Genomic DNA, 23,839 nt, shown 5'->3' with positions numbered 1-23,839 from the left:
AAGCTTGTCTGTCAAAACAGTCCAGTTGAGGACACTGGCACACGGACAGCAGCTTTGCAGACAGGGACCTCAGTAAAATACATAAGATTATCACTCAGTCACTGTTTTTTCATAGTCAGATTTTGTGTCTATCTTTGGATGGAGCATGACAGAAAGTTAAAATACAACCATTATAAAGCAGCTTAAGAATATTACAGTGCAGGCAGATGGAAAGAACAACTGATTAGCATGATTAAAAGTCTTGTACTTCATCACAAACACAGACGGGGGAGACTTCTCTTATCTGAGGAGCAGTTATGGTAACTTGGCACTTTCATTTACATTTAAATCATTCCACTGATTCTGTTATTCAGAGCATGCTATGCCTGCAACACTAAGATAATGTGCAACAATAGAAGGGTCAAAGGTCAGAGCATGTGGTTTCTCTTTAACCCAACTGTCCCCTGTTATGAAATAATTAACAACATGGAAACAGAGCACTGAGGAAATATTAAAGTATTTTAACTGTTTAAAAAGTAAGAACTTATCAGTCCTGCAGCAGACTAATCTGGCCACACACTCCCTATCACCACCACCCCTCTGACAACAGCAGGGAGCTGATTATGTTAATTATGGGATGTTTGGTCACTGCCCATTCAGCCTGTCGCACTATCAGTACCTGCAGGAGACAGGCTATTCTTGGAGTAACACACTCTTACATACACACAAATGGTGACAGCTGGAGGTGACAGTGGTTTCTGCTGCTGTTGGTGACACATCAGGGCTGGAGGAGTGCTTAAAGACTGATGCCCCAGCTAGCAGGGAATGTTCCTACTACATTGGCCAGCATTCCCTATAAATTCTGATTATGTTTCAAGACAAGGTTCTGAGTGTAATATTCAAAGAACATCTTAAGGCTGTTTATTGATTTAAAAAATGTTCCTCTTTTAACTATTAATGACAGAAGAACAGTTGTCTGTAACATTCAGAGGATGTTTTGATAATATTCTTTAGGAAAAAGATTATTGAATGTTATCTATAAAATGTTCCCATAATGTTACTTAATAACAAAGAAACAACATTCTCGAAGCAACATGTAAAGAATGTTTTCAGGATGTTTCTAGCACCTCAAATCACAAAATGTTTTATTTAAGAATATCCTGGTGATATTTAATTACAGCAAAGATAGAATGTTTTATCTTTAACATTCTCACAGATTATTGAATGTTTTTAGAGTACGTTATCCGAGAACAAATTGTGAACATAAAGAAAACTTCCCGCTGAGAATGTTTAAAGAACATAAGGGCACGATACTCGAGCACTGTCGTCACTTAACATTTTCTTAATGTTTTTAGAGAATGTTACTTGAGAACATTCTGTGAACACAAAGCAAACTTCCCGAGGAAAACATTACAGAAACATTCTCTAACATTAACATAATGTTTTTAGAACAAAACATTGCTATCTGGGACTGTACTGTTCTTAAAGAGAGGGAGAAGCTTCATGTTGTATCACTTGAAATGGCCTATTTCTCTACCTGACGTCATCAACACACCTTTTTTTTTTAAGTTTTCAATAGTTGAAACTAGAGGCTATCTCTCGTTATTTCATTAGTGAAACTCTTGGGTTTCACTAACCAACAACTGTACTATCTACGTTGAGGCAAACAAAGGGGTAAGGGACCAATTTTGATATTACAGTTTTTCTTATCTCCGTTAAATACCACAAAAGATGATACAATAACATGTCGAAAACATGACTTTAAAGCCATGATTTGTCATTTTTCTGAAGTTAAAAACCTCTTTCTCAGTGTACATTACGGTAGAGAAAGCAGTAGACGGACGAACAGTTGACAAGACGAGAAAGAAACAGACCTTTTTGAAGTACGTGCTCTCTCCTCCGCTGACTTTGATGCCGTTTGGTAAAAGAGTGTCCGTCATCCTGAAGGCTCAGGCGCTGAATATCTCACAGGAAAAATCACAAACTTGAGTAAAAATGAATTCAAACCACAGCGCTGCTGTCCAACAGGTGTGTATCCTATCTCCTGTGTCTGCTCTCTGACTCCTCTCTGCTCTCACGGGGAGTTTTCCAGCAGCACAGATATCAAACTCCGCCCAAACCGAAAAAAAAGCACTGGGTGGCGTGTTCACGGCGGAAAACAAAGATCAGACTGCACCTGTTCCACTCAGGTGATGTAGGGTACTGCAAGTGCCCTAAGCAAGACAGTAGGTAAGACAGTCAGGTCGAAAGTCTTGGAAAGTTCTGCTTACTTTCATAAAAATGTTAACTCGATTTATGTCAGGCGATGACAGGCTCTAAAACTGCACCATCTAGTGCAGGGCTGTCAAACTCATTTTGGTTCAGGGGCCACATACAGCCCGAGTTGATCTGAAGTGGATCGGACCAGTAAAATCATAACATAACCTATATATATTAAGAAAAAAACTCTAAATAGTTCTCTTTGTTTTAATGCAAAAAAGATCATTCTGAAAATGTTCACATTTCATGAACTATCTTTTTACAAAAACAGCTGTTGTATTTTTCGCCATGATGAGTCTCAAAGTGGGGCCAAATATTATATTCTTCAAGCACTGAAACCTGCTGAAACACACCAAACAGACAGGTTTCCCATTCACCTGACACACAGAGTGTAATGTTTACAGCAAAGAACAGAGAGATTATAATAATGAAGAAGGTAAAGTTAACTATTATGGACCCTCCAGCTCCAGCATGAACAGTTTGCTTGCTGGACAGTGATGTATGCGTGGGTCCAAATAGTCGATTAATTTCTAACGGGTTATGCAAACTGCACATATACTTTTTCCACATTTTGAGAAAAAAACTCCTGTAGTGCCTTTCAGGTGCCATCTGTCAGCCGTTTGATTGTAGGATAAATTTGAAATAGCAGTTGTTGTCTTCTCTGTATGTTTTCCACTTTGAAAAGTCATCTCGAGGGCCGAATTGGAGCCTCTGGCGGGCTGTTTTGACACCCCTAATCTAGTGCACCAGGTAGCCGCAGGAAAACTATGTTAAAACACTGTAGGGCTGTAAATAATTTGAAAAGCATAAGTTGCATTTTATTTAGCCTATTTGTGTCATTCATTTTTGATTTCTATTTCGATTTAAGAAAAAAAAACATGGCCTACTCAAAATGATCCTGTAAGTCTGATAGAATTTGAGCAACAAAGCAGTATCAGGAGTGTTTAAAATCCAGACCCTCTTCAACATGTGATAACCTGTTACTGTCAAATAGTTAAAGCGACAGTGTGTAGAAATGAGGATATTTAGTGAATTATTCCCTTGCTCACGAAGCTATCTCTGAGGACAAAAAGCTGTTTAAATACAAGTTTTTGCCAACTCCTTGAACCCATTTTCTTCTTTGTCTTCCAACTGGTGCATTTTGGATATCAACTCACTGTACAAAAACATATATGGCCAATTATAGTTTGTTCATTCAGAAACATAGCCGTGCAAGATGGCAGCCTCCATGGAAGGAGTCCCACTCTTTAAGTACAGTAGATAACAAAAGCTCTTTCTAAGTAAAGAAAAAAAAAAGAGTGTTCCCTTATTTAGGTAACTATATTCTCATTAAAAAATGCTTATAAATATTACAATCAAGTTCTTCCAAGTGTGTACTTCTAAATGCTGCCAAATTCCAAGCACTGCATCTTTAAGATATTGAGCCAGTTGAATATTTCCATGGACGTAGATGTTTAGGAAAGATAACTAGGGCGGATTCAAGGGGTGGCCATGCCCTGCTAAAATACAAAATCTGATTGGTCACCCCAATAGATAATCAAAAAGTTTCATGCTGCATAAATTGAGCCAATTATCTTTGCCCTCAAGTAAAAAAAAAACGAGAATCTTTACCTATGTCTTCTATAAGAGGGTTGCTAGTCTCAGCATTCATCCACTTCCTGCCAAACATTACTTTTGCAGTATAGTACCACATATTTAAAATTAATATTAGCATTTAGCGACTAAGCTAATTGTTGTTTTAGCTAGGAATTGGCAAAGAGCTAACAGTTGCTAGTTTCACATCTTAGCTAATGTGTTATCAAATTTGATGTTTGAACCTTAAATATGGCTAAATGTCCCTCTCAACATTTTACCACACATTTCTATTTTGTCGCTAATTTATCAGGATTAAATGATAATAATAATAATAAGAATAATAATAATAATAAGAATAATAATAAATCAGATTCCCTTACAATCAATGAGTGTAGGGTAAAAAACTTCCCGCTGAGAATGTTTCAAGAACATTAGGGCACGATACTCCAGCACTGTCGTCACTTAACATTTTCTTAATGTTTTTAGAGAATGTTACTTGAGAACATTCTGTGAACACAAAGCAAACTTCCCGATGAAAACATTACAGAAACATTCTCTAACATTAACATAATGTTTTTAGAACAAAACATTGCTATCTGGGACTGTACTGTTCTTAAAGAGAGGGAGAAGCTTCATGTTGTATCACTTGAAATGGCCTATTTCTCTACCTGACGTCATCAACACACCTTTTTTTTTTAAGTTTTCAATAGTTGAAACTAGAGGCTATCTCTCGTTAATTCATTAGTGAAACTCTTGGGTTTCACTAACCAACAACTGTACTATCTACCTTGAGGCAAACAAAGGGGTAAGGGACCAATTTTGATATTACAGTTTTTCTTATCTCCGTTAAATACCACAAAAGATGATACAATAACATGTCGAAAACATGACTTTAAAGCCATGATTTGTCATTTTTCTGAAGTTAAAAACCTCTATAATAAATAATAATAAATCAGATTCCCTTACAATCAATGAGTGTAGGGTAAAATGGCTGCTGTGTGAATTTGATTATTGTCTAACTATTGTCAACATTGTTGAAGAGTGTGAAATGGCAAATCTGTATTTATATTATAAAATTCAACAACATATCATTGGTGTTGGAGTGGAACAATTTAAAGGTATGTATAAAAAAATGTAAAAATAAAAATGTGTTTTTCATAAGGCAAAGACACACTGAAAGTAACATCTTTATTAAACCAACAATGTGAGAGTTCAATTATCATGGAGTTTCCAGGGTACTATTCTGTGTTCTTTGTGTATTTCTGTTGCAACACTTAAAATGTTTTTTAAATGTATAGCTCTTGGACTGTGACTTTAAATGGTTGCCTGGTAACAGCATTAACAGGGGTAATTTAGGCTGTATATTCTCAATGTGTTCATCTCTGAGTTAATGTGACAGATCTATGTGTATTATTTTCCATTTAGTTATGCTTCCTTTGTCTATCCTGTGTGTTTGTATTTGAAATGTGGGGAACTCTGTGCGCTGCAGGTTTAGCTGGTTAGAAAGCAGTTAAAATTCCTGCTTGTTAAAGAGGTTGTCATTAATTCAAGGAAAGGATTAATAATGACCCCTGAACAGAGTTGAAACTAGGTAATGTGGGAGTTTCCTGTGGCTGAAAGCGGGGCCATATCTGTCTTATTCGGCTTAATTTCCACCTATGAAAGACAAATGCTCCCATGATGGAAACATGTTATTTCTAGCTTTATTTAACATCTGCGTGACTTAATGGCTCTTTTTCCATTGGACTCATGAATGTGACACCACTTAAAATGTTGCATTCAGATTTCTTCTCTAGTTCTGGCCTGAAAGGGCACAAATGGAAGGTATTAGGGGGATTTTGCTGGTTGGTATTAGCAGTAAGCAGGTCAGTAAATAGCTCATAACATCCCACAATTAGTCAAGCGCAGCAACATGTCAGCACAAAAACAATTAACTAAACAAACCATAGTCCCATTTAGACATTCACAATTGTACCATAACAAGCTAAAACTTCTGTGCAGAGACAATTTCTTGTTTCACAGTAGAGTTTAGGAAAGCAGATCGGATTTCAGGCCATGCAGATAAATCACTCTATTCGTGTTTAACACATTTCAAAAGCACTGAGCTTGTAAGGTGTCACAACCCTGCACAAACCAGTCAGACTAGTTATGGTTGCGAACGGCTAGAGATCAAGTGGTTCCTTCAGTTTCAGTCAGACACAGTGTTTTTTGTTAGAAAGGAGAGCAAGTTTATGTCATGAACTGAAAGTCAGCACATTGTTTCTTCAGAGTAGGAGAAAAGATCATGAAGAGAGAGAGTAATCACTTGAATCCAGCTTATAGCTAACATCATTAGAGAGGTCTGCACTATGGTTACAAACAGGGCCCATTTAGACAAAGGCTGCAGGCTACAGACTGATAATATATAGTGTAATATTTATATACAGATAGTGGTGCTAGGACAAGGTGCTTATGGAAAGATGACATGCTACTATAACACACATATTGGTTCTTTGGAGGGGTCATTCAATAGCTCTGAGTTATTCTTTATCTTGCATGACTATATAAAAAAAGGGAAGCTGCCAAAAAGTTTTAATAATCTCCTGATTACTGATTATTTATGTAAAGTAAGCATTTTGATTAATATTATATCTAATTGTAGTTCTCTGATAACAACTTAATCATTTAGGTGAACTGTTTCTAGCCCCTGAACCTGAATTGTTCTGCCATAATGAGGTGGCTGTTGTTGTACTAACCAATACTAACCACCAGGTGGGGATAGAGGTAAAAAAAAAAAAAAAGTGAAGCTTAGTTTATCTATTGTTCACTGTTCTTCACTTGACTTCTTCTACTATCACTGAATAAACTGCTTCCAAAAAATATTTCCGTTTATACTCTATAATCTAATCAACATATTTCCATTATACCATAACAAGCCCACAGATATACATTTGTTTGATTGGCTGGCTGAGATTTTATGCTGTTTGTCACAGTAATTGGGATACTTTGATAACATGACATAAAATGTTCTATATATGTGTTTAAAAGATGTTTTCACACATTTTTAAACCTCTTACTTCTAAGTTGTGTGACTGTATTATTTACAGCTGACTGATGTATTTATATCAAACATGTAAATTAAAGCTCCTGTGAGGGGCTTTTAGCTGCTATTGAAACAGACTGAAATTAATCAGAATCTTTATTTATGACATATAAAACTACAACTTTACAACTTTGTCCACAGGGGGTGCCAAAATCGACTCAAACCTGAAGTTCCTCACAGGAGCTCAAAGTAAAAGTGGATTAATAATTTCAAAGATTAAGAGCATTAAACCAAAATCAAAATTAATGTCAATTGCTAAATTTGACAAAAAGGAAAAATAAAAATTCAAAATGAATTGGACTTCTCATTTCTTAACTACTCCCCTGTGCTCCAACAGATCATTACAGAGCTTTTGGTCATTGTTATGAGAGCAAAGAGCATGAGTCACTTTCCTTTAAAATTCTTTGTTCTCTTCAGGCTTTTCTACTTGACCTAAAAGGGAACACAGTGCAACCTCTGACATTTTCTAATGGCCTAATTCCATTTAGGTGTGCAGGAAGGAACAACACACCAGGACACAAGAGGTGTCAAAACTTTATGATTCTATAAATCATGATTTGTATTTCAAGGTCAGGTATCTGCCCTGACAAAGTCGGTCTCTCATCACCACCAACACCCTTTCTTATGACAGAGACTTGACTGGTATTGGCCAAAAAGTTGTCACTAATAATGGCTGCTCCCTTTAACCAAAGGTAAGGGATTTTTGAACATCAGTTGACCACTTTTTTAGAAGGTAAATTCATTTTCCTTGGTATGGTACTGAACATGTGTAGTGCTGAATGAGCAAATTCACTGATTGATATGCTGCAGCTTATATATTGTGAGTAATTACTTTAGAAAAGTGTTACAAAGAATGAAATATGGTGTTTTTGTATGACTGCATAAAGGCAGTACAAGGTACTCCAAAGAATGTATAATGTACACAGAGTCTGAAACATGGACACCTGAATGAAGTAAATACATACAGAGTTTTAAGTGTGCACCGTATTGTACAAGGCTGAAAAGAGACACAACAGGGTTTCAGAAGAGAATACACGGCAATGCTTAAAAAACATGTGTCACGAGTATTCCATTAGGAGGAAAAAGTTATTAGTCACCTGAAAACTTGTTGTTGCAAGTTACAAGGCATTAGCCACTGATAGCAATCAGCACTATGGCACCAATAAAACAGCGAGTGCCATAGTGCTGATTGGGAACTGCAGAAAGTTTACCATAACTGAGTGCTGAAGGACTTAATGACAAAGTCACTCCATTTACAGCACCTGATGACCCACCTTTTACTGAGATTTGAGACAGAGGATTTGAACAGCTAATGGCATTCTTGGAATCCTTCCTGCCCTGTATGATGTGATCTATTTCACATATTCATAGTCTGATCAACAACAACATCAGGGACATACATTTTACCACAGACACATGACCTTTTGAAGTTAGTTCAGTGAGCATGTGTAGTTTAATGACCCAGTGGATGGATGAAGACTTTAACATGAAAAGACATCACTATATCCATAGAAGTGCTCCAGTTACAAGTAAAAAAAAAAAAGAAAAGGAAATTGAAGAGACTGGAAAGTATAGAATATTAATGTCTGTGCATCTTTGCTCACTAGATCTTGGCCTTTCTTACCCTCAGGTGTGCATAAACAACACATTTTAATATACAAAAAATTCAAAATCCCTATTCATTGTTTGCCAAATCTGTATCAGCCAGTTGGAGCAGGTTAAACCAGGTATCATATCGCTTCAAAATATCCGTTACAAATTGCCTCTTACATAAATACATATGCGTCCAGCACTTCTTTAATCAGAGGGAGAAGTTTGTAACCAAAGGAAATTGTGGTATTAGCTCTAGTTGCTGACTCTAAATATTCTGTTCCTTTTTTGTAAAATTCTGCCCACCACATAATCCTCTGCCAAAGAAAGTTGTACTATTCTTGTCCTTTGATTTTCTCCAAACATTCAGTGGGAGTCTACACTAAAGTTTTGAGAGATTGTGGACTTACAGGATGATGGACACAGAGACTGCAGAAAACAAAAAAAAAAACCTTGCCTTTGAGGTTGAATGTTATGTCAAGAGGGCACTCCAAATAAGTGTCTGAAGTTACTCAAGCTGCTTACGTGAGTGAACCCAGCAGGCCCTGGGAGTTACGATTGCAAAACCACTTTAAACATTTTGACTATAATCTCAGATTTCTGCAGGGTGTATAAAAAACTGAATCACATTTTCCGTTTACAGCACAGTTTCCATCACTTTGATCTTGAAACGGGGCAACGCTGCCAGTAATGTCACATGTTTTTATGTTATACAAGGTTTTAATGAGTGGAAAAACATATTTTACTGATTGATAATGTCATGTTTTGTTCATGAAAAAAAAAAGTGAAAATTGAATATAGTGGACATTGATACCACTTCAGCCCTCAGAGAGCCACTGGTTAAAGCATGGACGTCTCTGCCTGTTAACGAGTGCAGTGAACTGAGGGTGCTTTGCCTTTCCGCTCATTTCTCTTCTCTTCACATCGAGCCACAAAGCCAATTGTAAGGGCACTGCTTCCCGGCTGCTTTTCCAAAGGCAGAGGGGGCACTGCGGCAAACAACGGGCACCGGCGTTCAACCCCCGGCCCAACAGGAAGTGCTGTGGGGTTGCTATGCAGCTCTGCTCCCCAACCACAAGAACTCTGGCTTCCCCCGTTAACAAACGGCGTGTGATGTGGGCAGTATGGCAAACCGTTTGAGCAAGCACTCCAGTGGCTCTAGAGTCAGAATAGATCAAGGCTGGATGAAAGAGGGAATGAGGGAAAGTGATAGTTTGTCCTTGGCTGTGGAGTGGTGTCAGGATCGTGGCCTCTTCTCTTTCTTTATCTGCTGCTCCTTTTTCCTTATTCCTCGATTTTTGTTTTCCTCCACCACTCTTCCTACCTGTCTCACCTCCCTCTGTCCATCCTTCTTTACATCACAGCTGTGTTTACTTCTTGACTCTGAGTGGTCATTACATAAGAACACAGTTCATGGCGACAGTCTGTTATTTCTTGTGATACACATTTGTTTAAAGAAGCCAATCTTAAGAGCAAAAGCAAACATGTTTACAGTCCGGATCATAAAACAGTTTTGGTCTGAATAGCAAATTTTTCCATCTGCACACAGGTTGAATTCACTTGTAACCCATTCATTTTGAAGATATTGAGGTTACTCAAAGGCATGGCTGGCTTGATTGACAGGCCGGTACACTGTGGCTGTTAGCGAGGAGGCTAAAAACATGCCTCGACTCCAACTCTTTGCATCTTGGTGGACCAAAAGTTACATTGAGCATTTTCAATATGGCGACTGCCATCATTGGGCTTCAAAACTCTGCTTCAGGAACTGAATGTAGCTCTGGCGAAAGTTCAGACAGGAAGACTATAAAAGCAATCACAGCAGTTGTTTAACTCTCCTCTCCCTCGTTCAATAGCTCACCCTCTTCCAGCTGCATGCTCCAGAGCTGTCATTGGTTAATCAGCGGCTGTTGTCATCCAATAGCTCAGTGGCACGCCCTTATCGTCAGCCTATCAACTTTCTGCTGTCTTTTTAAATGTGTCTATCTCTCCAGCTAGTTCCTTCTTGCATTGATGGTGTGCACCCCTCCACCTTCCCATCTCCACCTGGTCTCTGCAAACCACCAGTGTCTGGACTCTAGGGGGATTTCTTCTGCTGCCAAATTCACACATCCTACGCTCACAAAATTATCCCCATAGAGTCCTTACGCCAAAGATTTATGTCAAGTTTCATTATTCATTATAATAAATAACCTTTAATCTTCAAACTGTGTCTCTCCTGATTAAACTGGTGCCAACACTGAGGCTACCTTCATGTATTATACACTCTTTGGTAATAACAGCTAAGTTAGCTCATTCTAAGGAAGCTACAGAGTCAACGTTTACCCTGCTCAAACTGTGAGTGTGACAGACTGTTTTCAACAGAATAAACAGTCATTTATAAATCCAAGAATTTTCTTCTAAAATCCCTGTTTGGTGTAAAGTTGTCGATTTGTCATGTAAGTAGCTTTGCTTTAAATGCATGCGAAGTGAGACACAACCTTGTCTGGGTTCCAATTCACTGAAACAACCTGCTCACAACAAATTATCTCTAACTTAGCAGCTCTCTGATCCTTTGCTTGTTTCTTTTATTCCCTCAACATTCAGTCCTTTCCCTTTCTTGCCACTGCCTTTCATCTCGTCCAGCAGTGGGGTTTTTTCTGTTGTTTCCTTTTTCTTGACCTCTCTGCTTCTGAAACTTGCTTCATAATTATTAGAATGGCGTAGACTGGATGTGAAAGCCTTTATAGTCATTGCACTATACAGGATACATCAATATTAACAGTGCCTCTCCTGATGGTACATGTAAGACTTCACTTTACTATATTAAAAATATTCATAAAGACAGAGCACACACAGTACAAAGAGATCCATTAATGTCAAAATAATTCACATAACTTCATCTGAATAGTGATTAGGGGTCATGTCCAGTTGTTTTCATGTGAGCTCTTATGTATCTTGTTATTTTGAGTTAACAGTGCTCGTCTTCGTAACAACATGCACTCATAACTCTTATTCCCAGAGTTGAAAAAGCAGAAAAAGGCATGAAAATAAGTTTAATGTACCTCATGACAGTGGGCATTGTCAGAATGGCACATTGTGGTTTGGCCTAAAAAAAACAGCTTGTTTTGTTTTTTTAAATTATCCTGTCATGAAAAAATAAAGCTTTGTTATTACGAGATAATTAGAAGATCTGTTTTAATGAGAAAACCTGCTTTGTCATCCTGATAATGAGAAAGTGAGTCAATATAAGGAGAAAGCAACTTAATTGTAGTAATGCATGTATTTAGTAAATAAAATGTATGGGTGCATTCAGCTGAGGTGGCTTTTCGTAAAATGCTGAATCATCAGATATCCCCGTCCACACTGAAGCTGTTACACAGTTCTGGTTTGAGATGCTGTAAAGCAAATAGGAAGTTTTGGTGAAAGCAGCAGTGTTTCCTGTAGTTTACAGTTAACTTTACAATCCTCCTACAGAAATCAGCCTTACAATTAGTTACTGAAGTATTATGAACTCTATTACAACACATTACTGTTCTTTTTAATTTACAGCAGCTACTGAAAGCAGAGTTTCCAGTGCCTTACCATTTTATCCAGTAACTTATTAGAAAACTTATCTTACAGTTTGGAACTGTTAGAATAAGAAGCCCTGGTTTGGTCTGTGGTTAAGTCATGCGACCCATGTACAAAGGCTGTAGTCCTTGACGCAGGAGTCCTGGGTTCAAATCCTTCCTGCAGCCGTTTACCACATGTCATCCTCACACTCTCTCCAAGTTTCCCACTCTATCCACTGTCCTATCCTCTAAATAAAGGCAGACTGGTAGTGTGAGTTTTTGATTATCTGTAGCACCTTCTTGGCGCAGAGGGTGAAACAGGAGTTGACTTGTGTGAGAGCAGAACATCAACAAGTGCAAGAAGTTGGCACCAGAATACAGTGTGCGACTTGGTCATACACAGCAGAACACAATACAATTACATTTTAATACAATTAATATCATTCAGCTAATTGAAATACAACCCTTGGTTATCAAAATCACATGTTGATAATCAGCTTTCAGATGTACCATAAAACAAATAGAGCACCTCTTGCTTGAAAGCTGAAGTTATGGTGGCAAAAGACCCTCCTACACACACAAGGGTTCGAAAGCAGCAGAGCTGAAGCACTCATTGCTGCGCAAGCCGGTGGAAATAAGTTGCAACACAAAGTCAGAGCAATTATCAAAAACTACCCTCAAAGAAGGGTCCTTAAACTCCGCTTTTCCTTCACAAGTTATTGATGTTTTGTTATTGAGTGTTGAGTTTCGCAGCAGACCCCTGGTTTGACTTGAGGTTTGATCAGGAAGTTCTTCAGATTTGTATACACAGTTCTGGATAAGAGTAAGGGCCTGTGCCTACCAATAGCAATTTTCAGTGGTAAGGCCATTTTCTATACAAAACCAAAGTAGTTCATGGTTTCACTGCTCATCTTTCTATGCCCCCAAAACACCCTCACTGTCCACTGTTTTTTGTTACTGCCCTCACAAACTCTGTTGAAAATAGTTCAACTACACTCAAAGAAATCATTTGTTGGGTGAACGTAATTAAATAAAAATAATTTCCACCTAATCAAAATGCTTTCATTTAGCGAGACACAATTTAGTTGAACCAGCTAATTGTAAATATGTGAGTGAACATAAAGTATTGACGCTACCATTACTTATTTGCAATGTTTGGGTCCAACTTAATTTTGAATGGTACAATAACACTGATTAATCATGCTGACTGAACAAAGCTAAAGTAAGTTCAATCCACCCATTATCTTGACCGCTTATCCCATTCAGGGTTTCGGGGAGCTGATTTTGGGCGGAAGGCAGACAACCATTCACACACACTTACAGGCAATTTAGAGAGACCAATTAACCTGGTGAGCATGTTTTTGGACTGTGGGAGGAAGACGGATTACCCTGAGAGAACTCACGCATGGACAAGGAGAACATTAAAACTCCACACAGAAAGGCACCTGACTCAAACCCGGAACCTTCTAACTTTGAGGCAACAGCGCTACTGGGTTTGTTGGAATAGAACTCTATTCCCCAGAGAAGGCAAACAATGACAAACACAAAATATGGATCTTGACTTGGTAGCCTTTAAAATACGTGTTTACTAATGAAGACATTTCTCCACCATAGGTGCCGCACGTTACTGACACCTTCTGCTCTGGAGAGGTATTGCAGATGGGATTCCTATCTAAACCCTTTAGGTTGTGTGGATATAAAGCAATCTTGTAGTTTTAAGGATTTTGCATGTTGTGTTAAAACTACATGAATTAACAATGTTTAACCTCTAAACATGAATTAATATAATAGAAGCTACATGTTGTACTTATGCTGATAAAACAGACAACCATGTTGCTTTTTTTGAGTGTAATGGAACATATTCATTGCTTCATAGTTTCTAAAATGATCTCAAATTGGACCCTGTTGAGTCTGAATCAAGCCTTGAAACTGGCATCACACAGACCTGTTATACCAGTGGGCAATAGTTTCCCAGCCTTTCCTCACACAGTTTACTTCATGTGTCTAGGTTTTTTTTTGAGGGTACATTTTCCATGTCCAAAACTGTTGCTAACACCTGGAAAAAATCCTTTCCATCACTTTTAAGTTTTCTTTATGAAATTTCCACAAATAATGAGCATACAGAACATTTTGAAACAAACAGTGAAGGGAAGTGCAGCAAGACAACTTTTGCCTACCAACAGTAAGTGCTGGTATGAAGTGCTCTGAAAATGAGGTTGTGGGCGCTGCAAGCACAGCGCTGTAAGTGGACACAGGCCTGAATAGTCTTTGAGCATGCTAGCAGTGGGATGAAGGTAAATGCTAATACAGGTAAAAGAAAACATGTTGAAATGACAATGCTTATATACTGATGTCACCTGGTGTAATGTTTACCATTTTAGTTTGTCTCTTTAACGTTTGCAAATTTTCACAAAGGAAAATCTGGTCTCTGAGACCTCAGCAAATAAAGTAAAGACAAACAAGAGATGAAATCTATTTGACAAAGAATCCTTTAGTTATAAGAATGTCACATAGGGTACTGTTAGCGAGGGAGCCACACTTCCAGGATTAGGCAGCTTTGATACAACCTGGAGCAGAAATTGAAGAAAATGAGCGTAAGAGAGATGATGTCAACAAAAGTACGCTGTTAGTGCCACGGTATAATATTTACCAGCCGAAAGCTGACGAAGCAACAGGGACCTACACCATTCCTGCATTTATATCCATGTGCAAACAGACAGATGTGCAGACATCGACATTGTTTAGAGGGTTTCTTTATTTGATGTTTGTTTTAATGCATTTATAACCGGAGATGACTCTCTTTCTGAGCCCAGAGGAAGCGTCTCCTCAAAAAAAACAACAACAACCTTTAGTTGAACCCCAATCTCCTGATTCTTCTCCATCCTCATATTCTCCCATTTTTCTGCACTTAACTCTTCTTCTCCTCGTCCCCCTGTCCCCCAGCACCTCCCCCTCCATTCTCCTGCCCCTTCACTCATGCCACCCTTCGTGGATGCTGTGATCTATCTGTTTACAGCAGAACTCCTCCCCTCATACCACAGCCGTATTTTCAATGTTTGCCCTCCATCTCCTCCTCTTCCTAGTCCCCTCCTGCCCTCACACTGAGTCCAGTGTTTTTTAGCCTGCCTTCCTGTCGCCAACAAAGTATCTCCTCTCTTTGTCAGGGCCTCCTTTTGGAGAGGGAGGCCGTCCTCCAAGTTAATTGTGCATTCGTTAGCATTCGCCTGCCGCAACTTAACAACTGAACTCCTTTAACAGTAGAAGTGTTGATGTGGAGCAACTGTGTGTGTGTTCTTTTGTTTGTTAGTTTGATGTTTTCTGTGTGAGGCCAAGGACACACAGCGAAAGCAATAGAAACATTACCCCAAAACATTAAATAAATAAATAAAATAAAATAAAAATAATAATTTGGAAGGCATATGGGAAAATTAAAGATGTATAGCTTACAATCAGACATGTCTTGTGAAGGAGAAGAAAATCACTGTTTAATTATATTTCTCTGGGTCTTACATGGTATCATGTAAAGTCAAAAAGCAACCCTCAGTCACAGATATTGTAAAATGGTAAGACTGGCAGTAGCTGCTCTGTGGAGCTGCACCATGGCAGTCTTGTGCTTTGAAACAATAATGAAGTCTCATTCAACATGCACACGATAAAAATGCAAAACATACACTTTTTTAATTTAAAGCCCCAGTGGGAGATGTTTAGTGTGCATAGATTTTGGTGCCCCCTGTGGACAAAGCAGTACCTCTAATCTTTTTGCTAATTTTGTCACACAAAAAAATGCTAGTCTTATTTTCCAACCATGCATCAAATTTTAGCATGCTATTATTATCGCTCAATGCAACACAAGGTTTCCATCAGGTTTGCAGGTGATGGATCTAAACTCAAAGTGTAAGTTACATTTTTTAGTCTCACAACCCTGATATTTGCAGCAGATGGCTGTCCAACAAAGCAAAGAAGCATAAAACATCTCACTTATTTAGGAACGGTTCCAAGCTTACATAAGCAAACTAGATTGGAAGTAGTCAGCCAGGAATGTAGCTTGGATCATATTTGTGTAGCATATATGTGTAACTTTTCATATGAATGGATAAATTAGAATCATAGCTACAATCTTATTTGTATTAACATTAGCTGGAAGTAAAGACAGTTCACTTTGGTGTGATAATTTTAGCACCTTTTAGTGAACTGGCCAAGCATATTTTAAAATCAACAGATTCATTATGATCTGTAGATTCATATCCCAGGTGTCTCGCTGGCTTTAAACGAAGCCACCTGCTATTCTAAAAACTCTTTTACATTTATAGTTATTTTTAGTAATTCATTAATGTTAGCAGAACTGTTGTTCAAAAATCTAAGCATGAAATCAAATTGAGAAAAATAACTTGAACATTTCTTAAAAAGGATACAAGTCTTCTCATCAAAGTGAAGCAGATGTTGCTGAAGAAATATCAGACTTTCTCTGTTGCGATCATTACACCTAAAAATTCAAGATGCAACATAAAGTAAAGTTATTTAAGGCAAGGGGTCATTTGTGCAATGGAGGTGTGGTTATAACTGGGGGGTTGGCTTGGCCTGTCGTGTTGTGGCTTAATGTGATATATTTTATTGGACAAGAATTCTGAGAAATGCCCCCTGGCAAGAGGAAAAGTCAAAGGGTCACCAAAATAAACGGATTACATCATGTGGAAATTCTGAATGTCTGTACTGAATATTATGCCTTTGGTTTTTAGCAATTGTTTTCCCAATTTGGTCTTGACTTTGGCTGCCTGTATTGTATTGTAAGTCTAAGCTTTTCAGTACATAAGTACCCAAGATACTTATATGTTCAGGTATTAACGCATTTAGCATTCAACTCCAAAGATACTTTGATAATACTTTATTTTGGTCACTCAGACCAACAAAGAGCAGCTGTGGTTGTGTGCTCAGCAGTAGAGTTGGTTGTCTCTTAATCTAAAGATTGGTGGTTTGTACAAAGCTCCTGCTGCTGCATGTCAAAGTGTCCTTGGGCTGAATCCCAAATTTCTCTCAAGTGTTGCAGCCAGAGGCAAGTGAATGTGAATGAATGGTATTTGTTACTACTGATTAGCACTTAAAATATCATCTTCTGACATCAGTATGCATGTGGTGTGAATGGGTGGATGTGACATGAAGTGTGTGAGTGTGTCAAGTGGTCAGAAGTCTATAATAGCACTATAGATGTACTGCCCATTCAGCATTTTTGTCCACCCTGTCAGGATTCTATTTCCCATAACTATCTGCTAACCATACATTATCCCTTACATAATGTAGCATATCAAATATCACCCAGGACCAGCGCTCCAATAAAAGGTTCTATCCACTGGCTCAGCATCCTCTGATGTCTGAATATTCTACTTTGTTATTTTTCAAATGTAACTGAAAGTATTTCCAAGCATCAGGTAATAAACAGATCAAAACCCAATGAAAATAATGTATAGCACTGTGTAAAAACTGATGGTTTACCATTTGTTTATGCAATTTCTTAATTGAAATTAGTCAAAGACAACATAACATATGTTAAAACTTTTAATAAGAATTAGAATGTAAAACACTCCAAGTTCAAAACACTGAACAACTTAACACTGAAATGTTCTACAATGCTCAAAAGGCTATCACAGAGAGGTTGAGGCCCTATCCACACAATATCTTTGAAAACACAGTTTCTCCCCTTTGTTTTACTCTAGAGTTAATCCTGGTTTGATCAAAACATTTTCAAAATAACGTCAAAAGTATCTGACGTCTGTTCATTAGAGAACACCCCTTACTCTAGCACTCTCCTAGGAAGAATAAATAACCCATTTGGGATGATCAAAATTATCTTTATGTGGAGAAATAACTGCAGATGGGCAAAAAAGGGATACAAATTAACAAATTTGTATCAAATCTGTGAAAAACACAAATTTTAAACTGAGTTGAAAAGAACGGTGGTGTAGTCAGTAGGATGTAATTCAGAAACCTAACCTTCTTCTTTCCCTTCTTCCTCTGCCTCCTCTTCTTTGATTTGCTGATTCTTCAGCTGCTCTCAGGTGAGGACATCCGGATCATCCTCTAAACTGTCTCTGTTCTGAGAGTCCTCCAGAGTTTTCACTTCTAGTCAACTTCCTTGTCCAGATGTCAAATGAAATGTGGGAAAACTGGATGAAACTTAAGTGAATTGTCATAAATTACAAAGTATCCCAATTTCAATACTATCCAAATATGTAAAGGATAGAGGGTTTGATTGAATTTGTGCGAGGTCCTGAATCCAAACACCAAACGCCACGTAGGGACAAAGTTATACATTTGGTATAAGAGTCTTCATTACATTAAACCACCTGTTGTGTGGCTATTGACAAATGAGTTCATTGGTGACCAACATGCAGAATTCATTTCATTAGGCTGTTGGAGGATGGATCAAGATATACAGAAAAAGATATAGATGTATGTAGGAGTGATAATCATGACTATAAAACAAAAATTGTAAAAGACCAATGGGATTAAAGCTGATGTGGGATTAAAGCTGAGGTGATTTCTCAATTTGACAACGTTCAATCTGACTGATCCAAACTTCAAATAAAAACTAACAGATGAGAAAAATAATTCTCAATAAAAAAAGTGCAGCGAAAGGCCACATAGTAGTGGCCTAACTTTTGGCTGCAGTCAGTGTGTGTGTGTGTGTGTGTGTGTGTGTGTGTGTGTGTGTGTGTGTGTGTGTGTGTGTGTGTGTGTGTGTGTGTGTGTGTGTGTGTGTGTGTGTGTGTCACCATTCAGGGTTATTTGTGTCATTGTCCACGTCATGCTAAAGTTTAAAAAGCAGTTGGCTTCTAAGAAAGCAGGAAGTAGTCAAGAAAACAAGCACAACACAGGGGGAACAATCAATCATCCCGGGGTAACGTGTCACTCTTTCTGGCACATGAACAGTAAGTCCATTTCACTAATTAGTATGAGGGGGGTGTTTACAGCACTCTGTCTGAGAAGGAGATTGTGTATGACCTCTGCTGTGCTGCACACAAAGGAAGAGCTAAGACTAGATGGTAAAAGGACAGCCAAAACAGAGGTGTTCAAGTGTTTTAGAGAGGGGGATTCAGAGGTAAGCCACAGGCTGGCCTTCTTTTAGTCTGTGTATCTAACCTTGTGTACTTTGAAAAGCTTTTAACACCAGGAAAGATGCAGGTACAAATTAGAACAGCACATTTATCTGATCCATTTGTGTGCTCCAGAGGCCTTTGTAGTAAGACAGCAGCAACACTCACAAATTTGAACTGGTGTACTTCAATTCATTGATGCCAATGATCAGTGGTGGACAGCACAACTTCATCATGTGGTTACAAAAAAATCAGAAAGTTAACTCAATCACTCATCTGGAGGGCAAATCCATAAAATGTCATTTGACCAAGCAGCCATATAATAAAAAAAATGGGAACTTATTTACTATAGTTACTAGTAATTAGTAAGTTACTACAAGCACAGTCAGCTTGGTTAAAAATGCTCACCTGGATTAAAACAAGTTTGTTAGTTAAATACCTTGACATACTGACTCAGGTTTGATAGGCTGTGATGAAGTTTGTGTGTAGTAAACAGAGCAGACATTTAAAACAATACAAATCATTCTTCAAAAACCTCAAACATGGACTTAAGATATGGCCATCATGCTCAGGTGGAGGACTGCAATTGTTCTCTGCTGTAGCCATCTTTACCATCTCTTAATTAATTGTTTAGTCTTCTGAATGACAATTTGCTGTACATTTAACCATGGATATACCCAATCCTGCTTTCATTGACTCGCTGCTGAACTGAAACAGCATGGCACCTTACTTGAACATGTGAAGAACTAAATGACTGCAAAGACTTTCAGTGTCATAATAATCGACCATACTGGACAATTTCATTTGATACTTAATATAATTCTAAATGTATTGACTTCCCTTGGACGTTTCAAGGGACTCATATCATTTCATGCTGTGAATAACACAGGAAGAGATGTGACTTGTGAGTCGTTTACCAGCTGTGCAGTAATGAGAGAAGTTTCAGAGCGTTGATCTCTGTGTGATCACTGCATGCGGTATTTGAGACACGATCTGTCCAGGTGTTAACTGCGCTTTGAGCTGTCAACCATAACACATTGCCAATGCCAAGTATGCCCCCCCCCCCCCCCCCCCCCTATATATAGAGAATGTTAATCAAATAAGGTCAACTTGTCACGTTATAGAGTTCTTTTCAACTGCCTCGCTTGCATGAATTCAATGAACTCTTCTGCATCAAACTCTAGATTATTGCTGCATTTTGTTTTGTGTTTTTGGGACCCCAATATTTCTCTACTTAAGTTTTTGTTATCAAAGGAACTGAGACTTACCTTCTGGCTTTGACCTGGACTTATGAGACACCATCACATGCACTACATCTACAACAAACAGGCCTGATGCCATCTTTTTATTTTTTTCAAATCAAGAAAGTATTAACTAATTTAGAGGGATTTTTTTACCGGATTGTTTGTCCCATCCAGGTCCCATCTGCATTGATGGTAAATGCAGTCAAATAAAGCAAACATTTCTCAGTGTGGGCACTTCTGACAGATAAAGCTGGGTTTTCCTGCTCACATATCTGCATGTACAAAGATGCATTACAAGTGAGCATCCACTGCCCCAGCTCCGCGGAACTGCATATCTTTAGCCTCGTAATCTGGCATGCATAAATAGGGCTGAATATTCTCTGACATGAATCCTCTTCCACAAAATCCTCTGCAGTCATACTAGATTTTGCTGTTTAAAAAGTGTTAGTGTATAATACATGTAAAGGGGAGATAAATATAAGCTGTGTTGCCTGAAGTTCTTTCTTGACCCAAATGCATCATTATGAGACTCTGCACAGACAGAGAGACACTGCCTCTACTAGCAGGTGTCTTTAAAACAACATCCCTAACTCAATGGATTGATGGAAACTGGTTTGAATCATTTTAGCAGTACTTGAAGCAAAGTGAGGGGGGATCAGCACTCCCACCTAGTTCTGAGGAGACATCTGATCAGATAAAGCAACTCTAAGACACCAGTGTAGGCATGTAGCACCGTAAAGTTCTTCAACTTACTCACTTTTTGGGAGCTTTATGAGATGACACAAAGCTATCTTTCTTTTTCAACAGCAGATGTTTTGACTGCAACATTTTAAATTAACAATGCCTCAGTGCTGTCTTCTTTCTTTCAACTTGCCAGTTCAAGGCATGACATACATCTCTGTCATGTCTCACTTCAGTATGAACCAAGCGTCAACCTCCGGTCTTGAAATATGAAGCCCATGCAGAAGTGATAAAAACAGCAGTTCATTGAGTGTTGGCTGGCTGCAGAAGCATTGGAAACCATATACACACCAAGTATCCAACAGGCACTCTCCTCCCTGAGTCTCATGCTTAACTCCTCGAAGACCAAGATCATCTGGTTCAGTATAAAGAGCTTTGTGCCAATTTCACCTCCTCACATAGTAATCCTCAGTGGATCTAACCTAGAGCAGGTCTCTCAATACAAGTATCTGGGTATTTGGCTGGACAACACCCTATCATTCCTCCCTCATGTCAATAAACTGCAAACAAAGGTCAAATCAAAAATAGGGTTTCTGTACAGAATGCGGTCTTCCTTCACTCTCTCTGCTAGACTCACCCTGGTTAAAATGACAGTTCTTCCCGTGTTGGATTATGGAGACACCATCTACCGTGAAATACACTGGTACGTGCTCATATACAAAACTCTCCTTGGACTGTCACCTCCATATCTATGTAGCCTGTTACAATCTGCACCTACCACTTACAACACACGTTCAGCCAACCATATCCTGCTGAAAATCCCCAAAACACACTAAGTCATCGGTCAGTCATCATTTTAGTCTGCTTTGCCCACAGACTGGAACAATTTTCAGAAAACTTTAAAACTGGTCTACTACATCTCAAAATCAGCCTTCAGGAACTCTCTCATGGACACTCTTAAACACACCTGCAACTGCTTTTAATCTTGGACTCCTGCTGTCGCTGTTCCTTATCTGCTCTGTTCTCTCCTGTCATGTTTAACTTGTCTTTTAAGTTTTTACCCCTGTGTTTGTTTTTATCATTACTGTTATCCCTGACCCTTTACCCTCAAAAGGCTGTGCCTTTTGCCAGGTCGTCACTGGAAATAAGAATTTGTTCTTAATGACTTACCTGGTTAAATAAAGGTTAAGGTTAAATTAGGGGGGGGTGCCCAAATAAGGACATGGCTGACTTGATTGACTGGCGGTCACCCTGTTGCTGTTAACAAAAAGGCTAAAGGCCTGCCTCTTTACCTCACACTAGCTCAGACGAAGTTTGGTTGTGTTCAGCATTTCCAATATGGCACCAACTGATAATTGGCTTCAAAACAGCACTTCAGGAACAGACGGGTGACGTCACGGATACTATGTCCATTTTTTATACAGTCTATTGTATGAGCAGTACAGAGGGGTGATGATGAGAGGTGACACAGGTGTGACATAGGATCACCGTGATCACACTTTATTAACTGATCAACAAGGTGGTGTAAAATTCAGGTCACATTTAGAGGTTAAACTAAATATTTGATCACTTGTTTGCGCCAGATAACTTGTTAGCTCATTGAATGTGACTATTCTCCAGAGTTAATGTTACATTGACCATTCACTGCAAGTTTTTGCACCTATGGGATGCTGTGGATTCCCCTTTGCATCTTTAAACTCCAGCAAGGTAAAGAACCCCAAAGTATGCATGTTCATGGGTTTGTCTCACCTCCTCTCCCCAAAAGAATCATTTCCCTCAAAATTAGTGCCATCCAGATAGATTATATTACAGGATACATGTGGGATGAAAATAATACAAAAAAAACTAAAGTCCCACACAAGAGTAACCACCATCTGTGTTGGCCCTGGTCACATCTTATCACATTGGCAGTCAGGCTAGTTGGCTCATTCCTCAAGCAAGTACACCATTCAGCTTCACTAGTCAATTTTTTAGATCCATATTTCTCCATTTTCTGGCTGCTGACAGGCCTATCCTGTGGCTGACTGGCTGGCTACATCAACCAGAGCCTTGTAAAAACATTTTGGGGACAATCAAACGTAACATGTTTGCTGTTAGCTAGCCAAATCTTTGGGTTTTTAATATGTTGTATTTACTTTGACTGACTCCTCTGGGATTTTCACCATCCTTTTTTGTTGCAGTTACAGATAGAGAAAGTGAAATTGCTTTGATTCGCCACATTTCTTGTTTTCAGTCCAGGACTTTGAAACTGAAGCAGCGAAATAGTAGGGGTGTAAATCTCTACCTAACAAGATCATCTGATTCAAATCGATCCTTGATGGCCATGATCAGATTCAAGGATAATACATTGAAATAAAGAACAATTAGATTCAATTAAGTTTAGTTGAGTGTATATTGAAAACTTAATCTCAAGTAAAAATTCATTATATATTTTTTTTCAAATATCAGAAATCTTGGCTTCCTTGAACATCAAGCACTTAAAAAGAAAGATGTATTTATTTTCCAAGATACAAAAATGAAAGCCAATTAATCAGTAAAGTAGGAAGCAAAATTAGAATGACAGCTCATCGTGCAAAGTTTGAAAGAAGAACACTGCTGTTGTGTTAAAATTGTTTTCATAATGAAACAGTTTAAGACATGGTTTACTCTCCTCGATCATTTCCCTGACTCACAAATGAATTGCAAATTACATTTAAGCGTCTTTTCTGTCACACACTCGTGTCAGAAAAGATCTGCATGGTACATATGTATTTAATTCAGATTTTACATATAAACCTCAAAGCCATCACGGTCATGAACCTTCACATCAAA

The 23,839-nt window shown here is 38.4% G+C and overlaps 1 protein-coding gene across 1 annotated transcript in view; it reads right to left on the bottom strand.

Moving 5' to 3' along the window:
- The window catches only part of rhpn2 (rhophilin, Rho GTPase binding protein 2), a 40,117-nt gene extending 38,198 nt beyond the window's left edge, over positions 1-1,919 (bottom strand). Inside the window, 1 exon segment of the mRNA XM_034680714.1 lies at positions 1,854-1,919. Coding sequence (XP_034536605.1) covers positions 1,854-1,919 — 66 coding nt within the window.
- Between the last annotated feature and the right edge of the window lie 21,920 nt (positions 1,920-23,839).

The sequence above is a fragment of the Notolabrus celidotus genome, chromosome 3, assembly GCF_009762535.1.
Source record: "Notolabrus celidotus isolate fNotCel1 chromosome 3, fNotCel1.pri, whole genome shotgun sequence".
NCBI lineage: Eukaryota > Metazoa > Chordata > Actinopteri > Labriformes > Labridae > Notolabrus > Notolabrus celidotus.
Note: the sequence above shows the minus strand (reverse complement) of the source record. Positions and strands in the feature narration are given on the sequence as shown.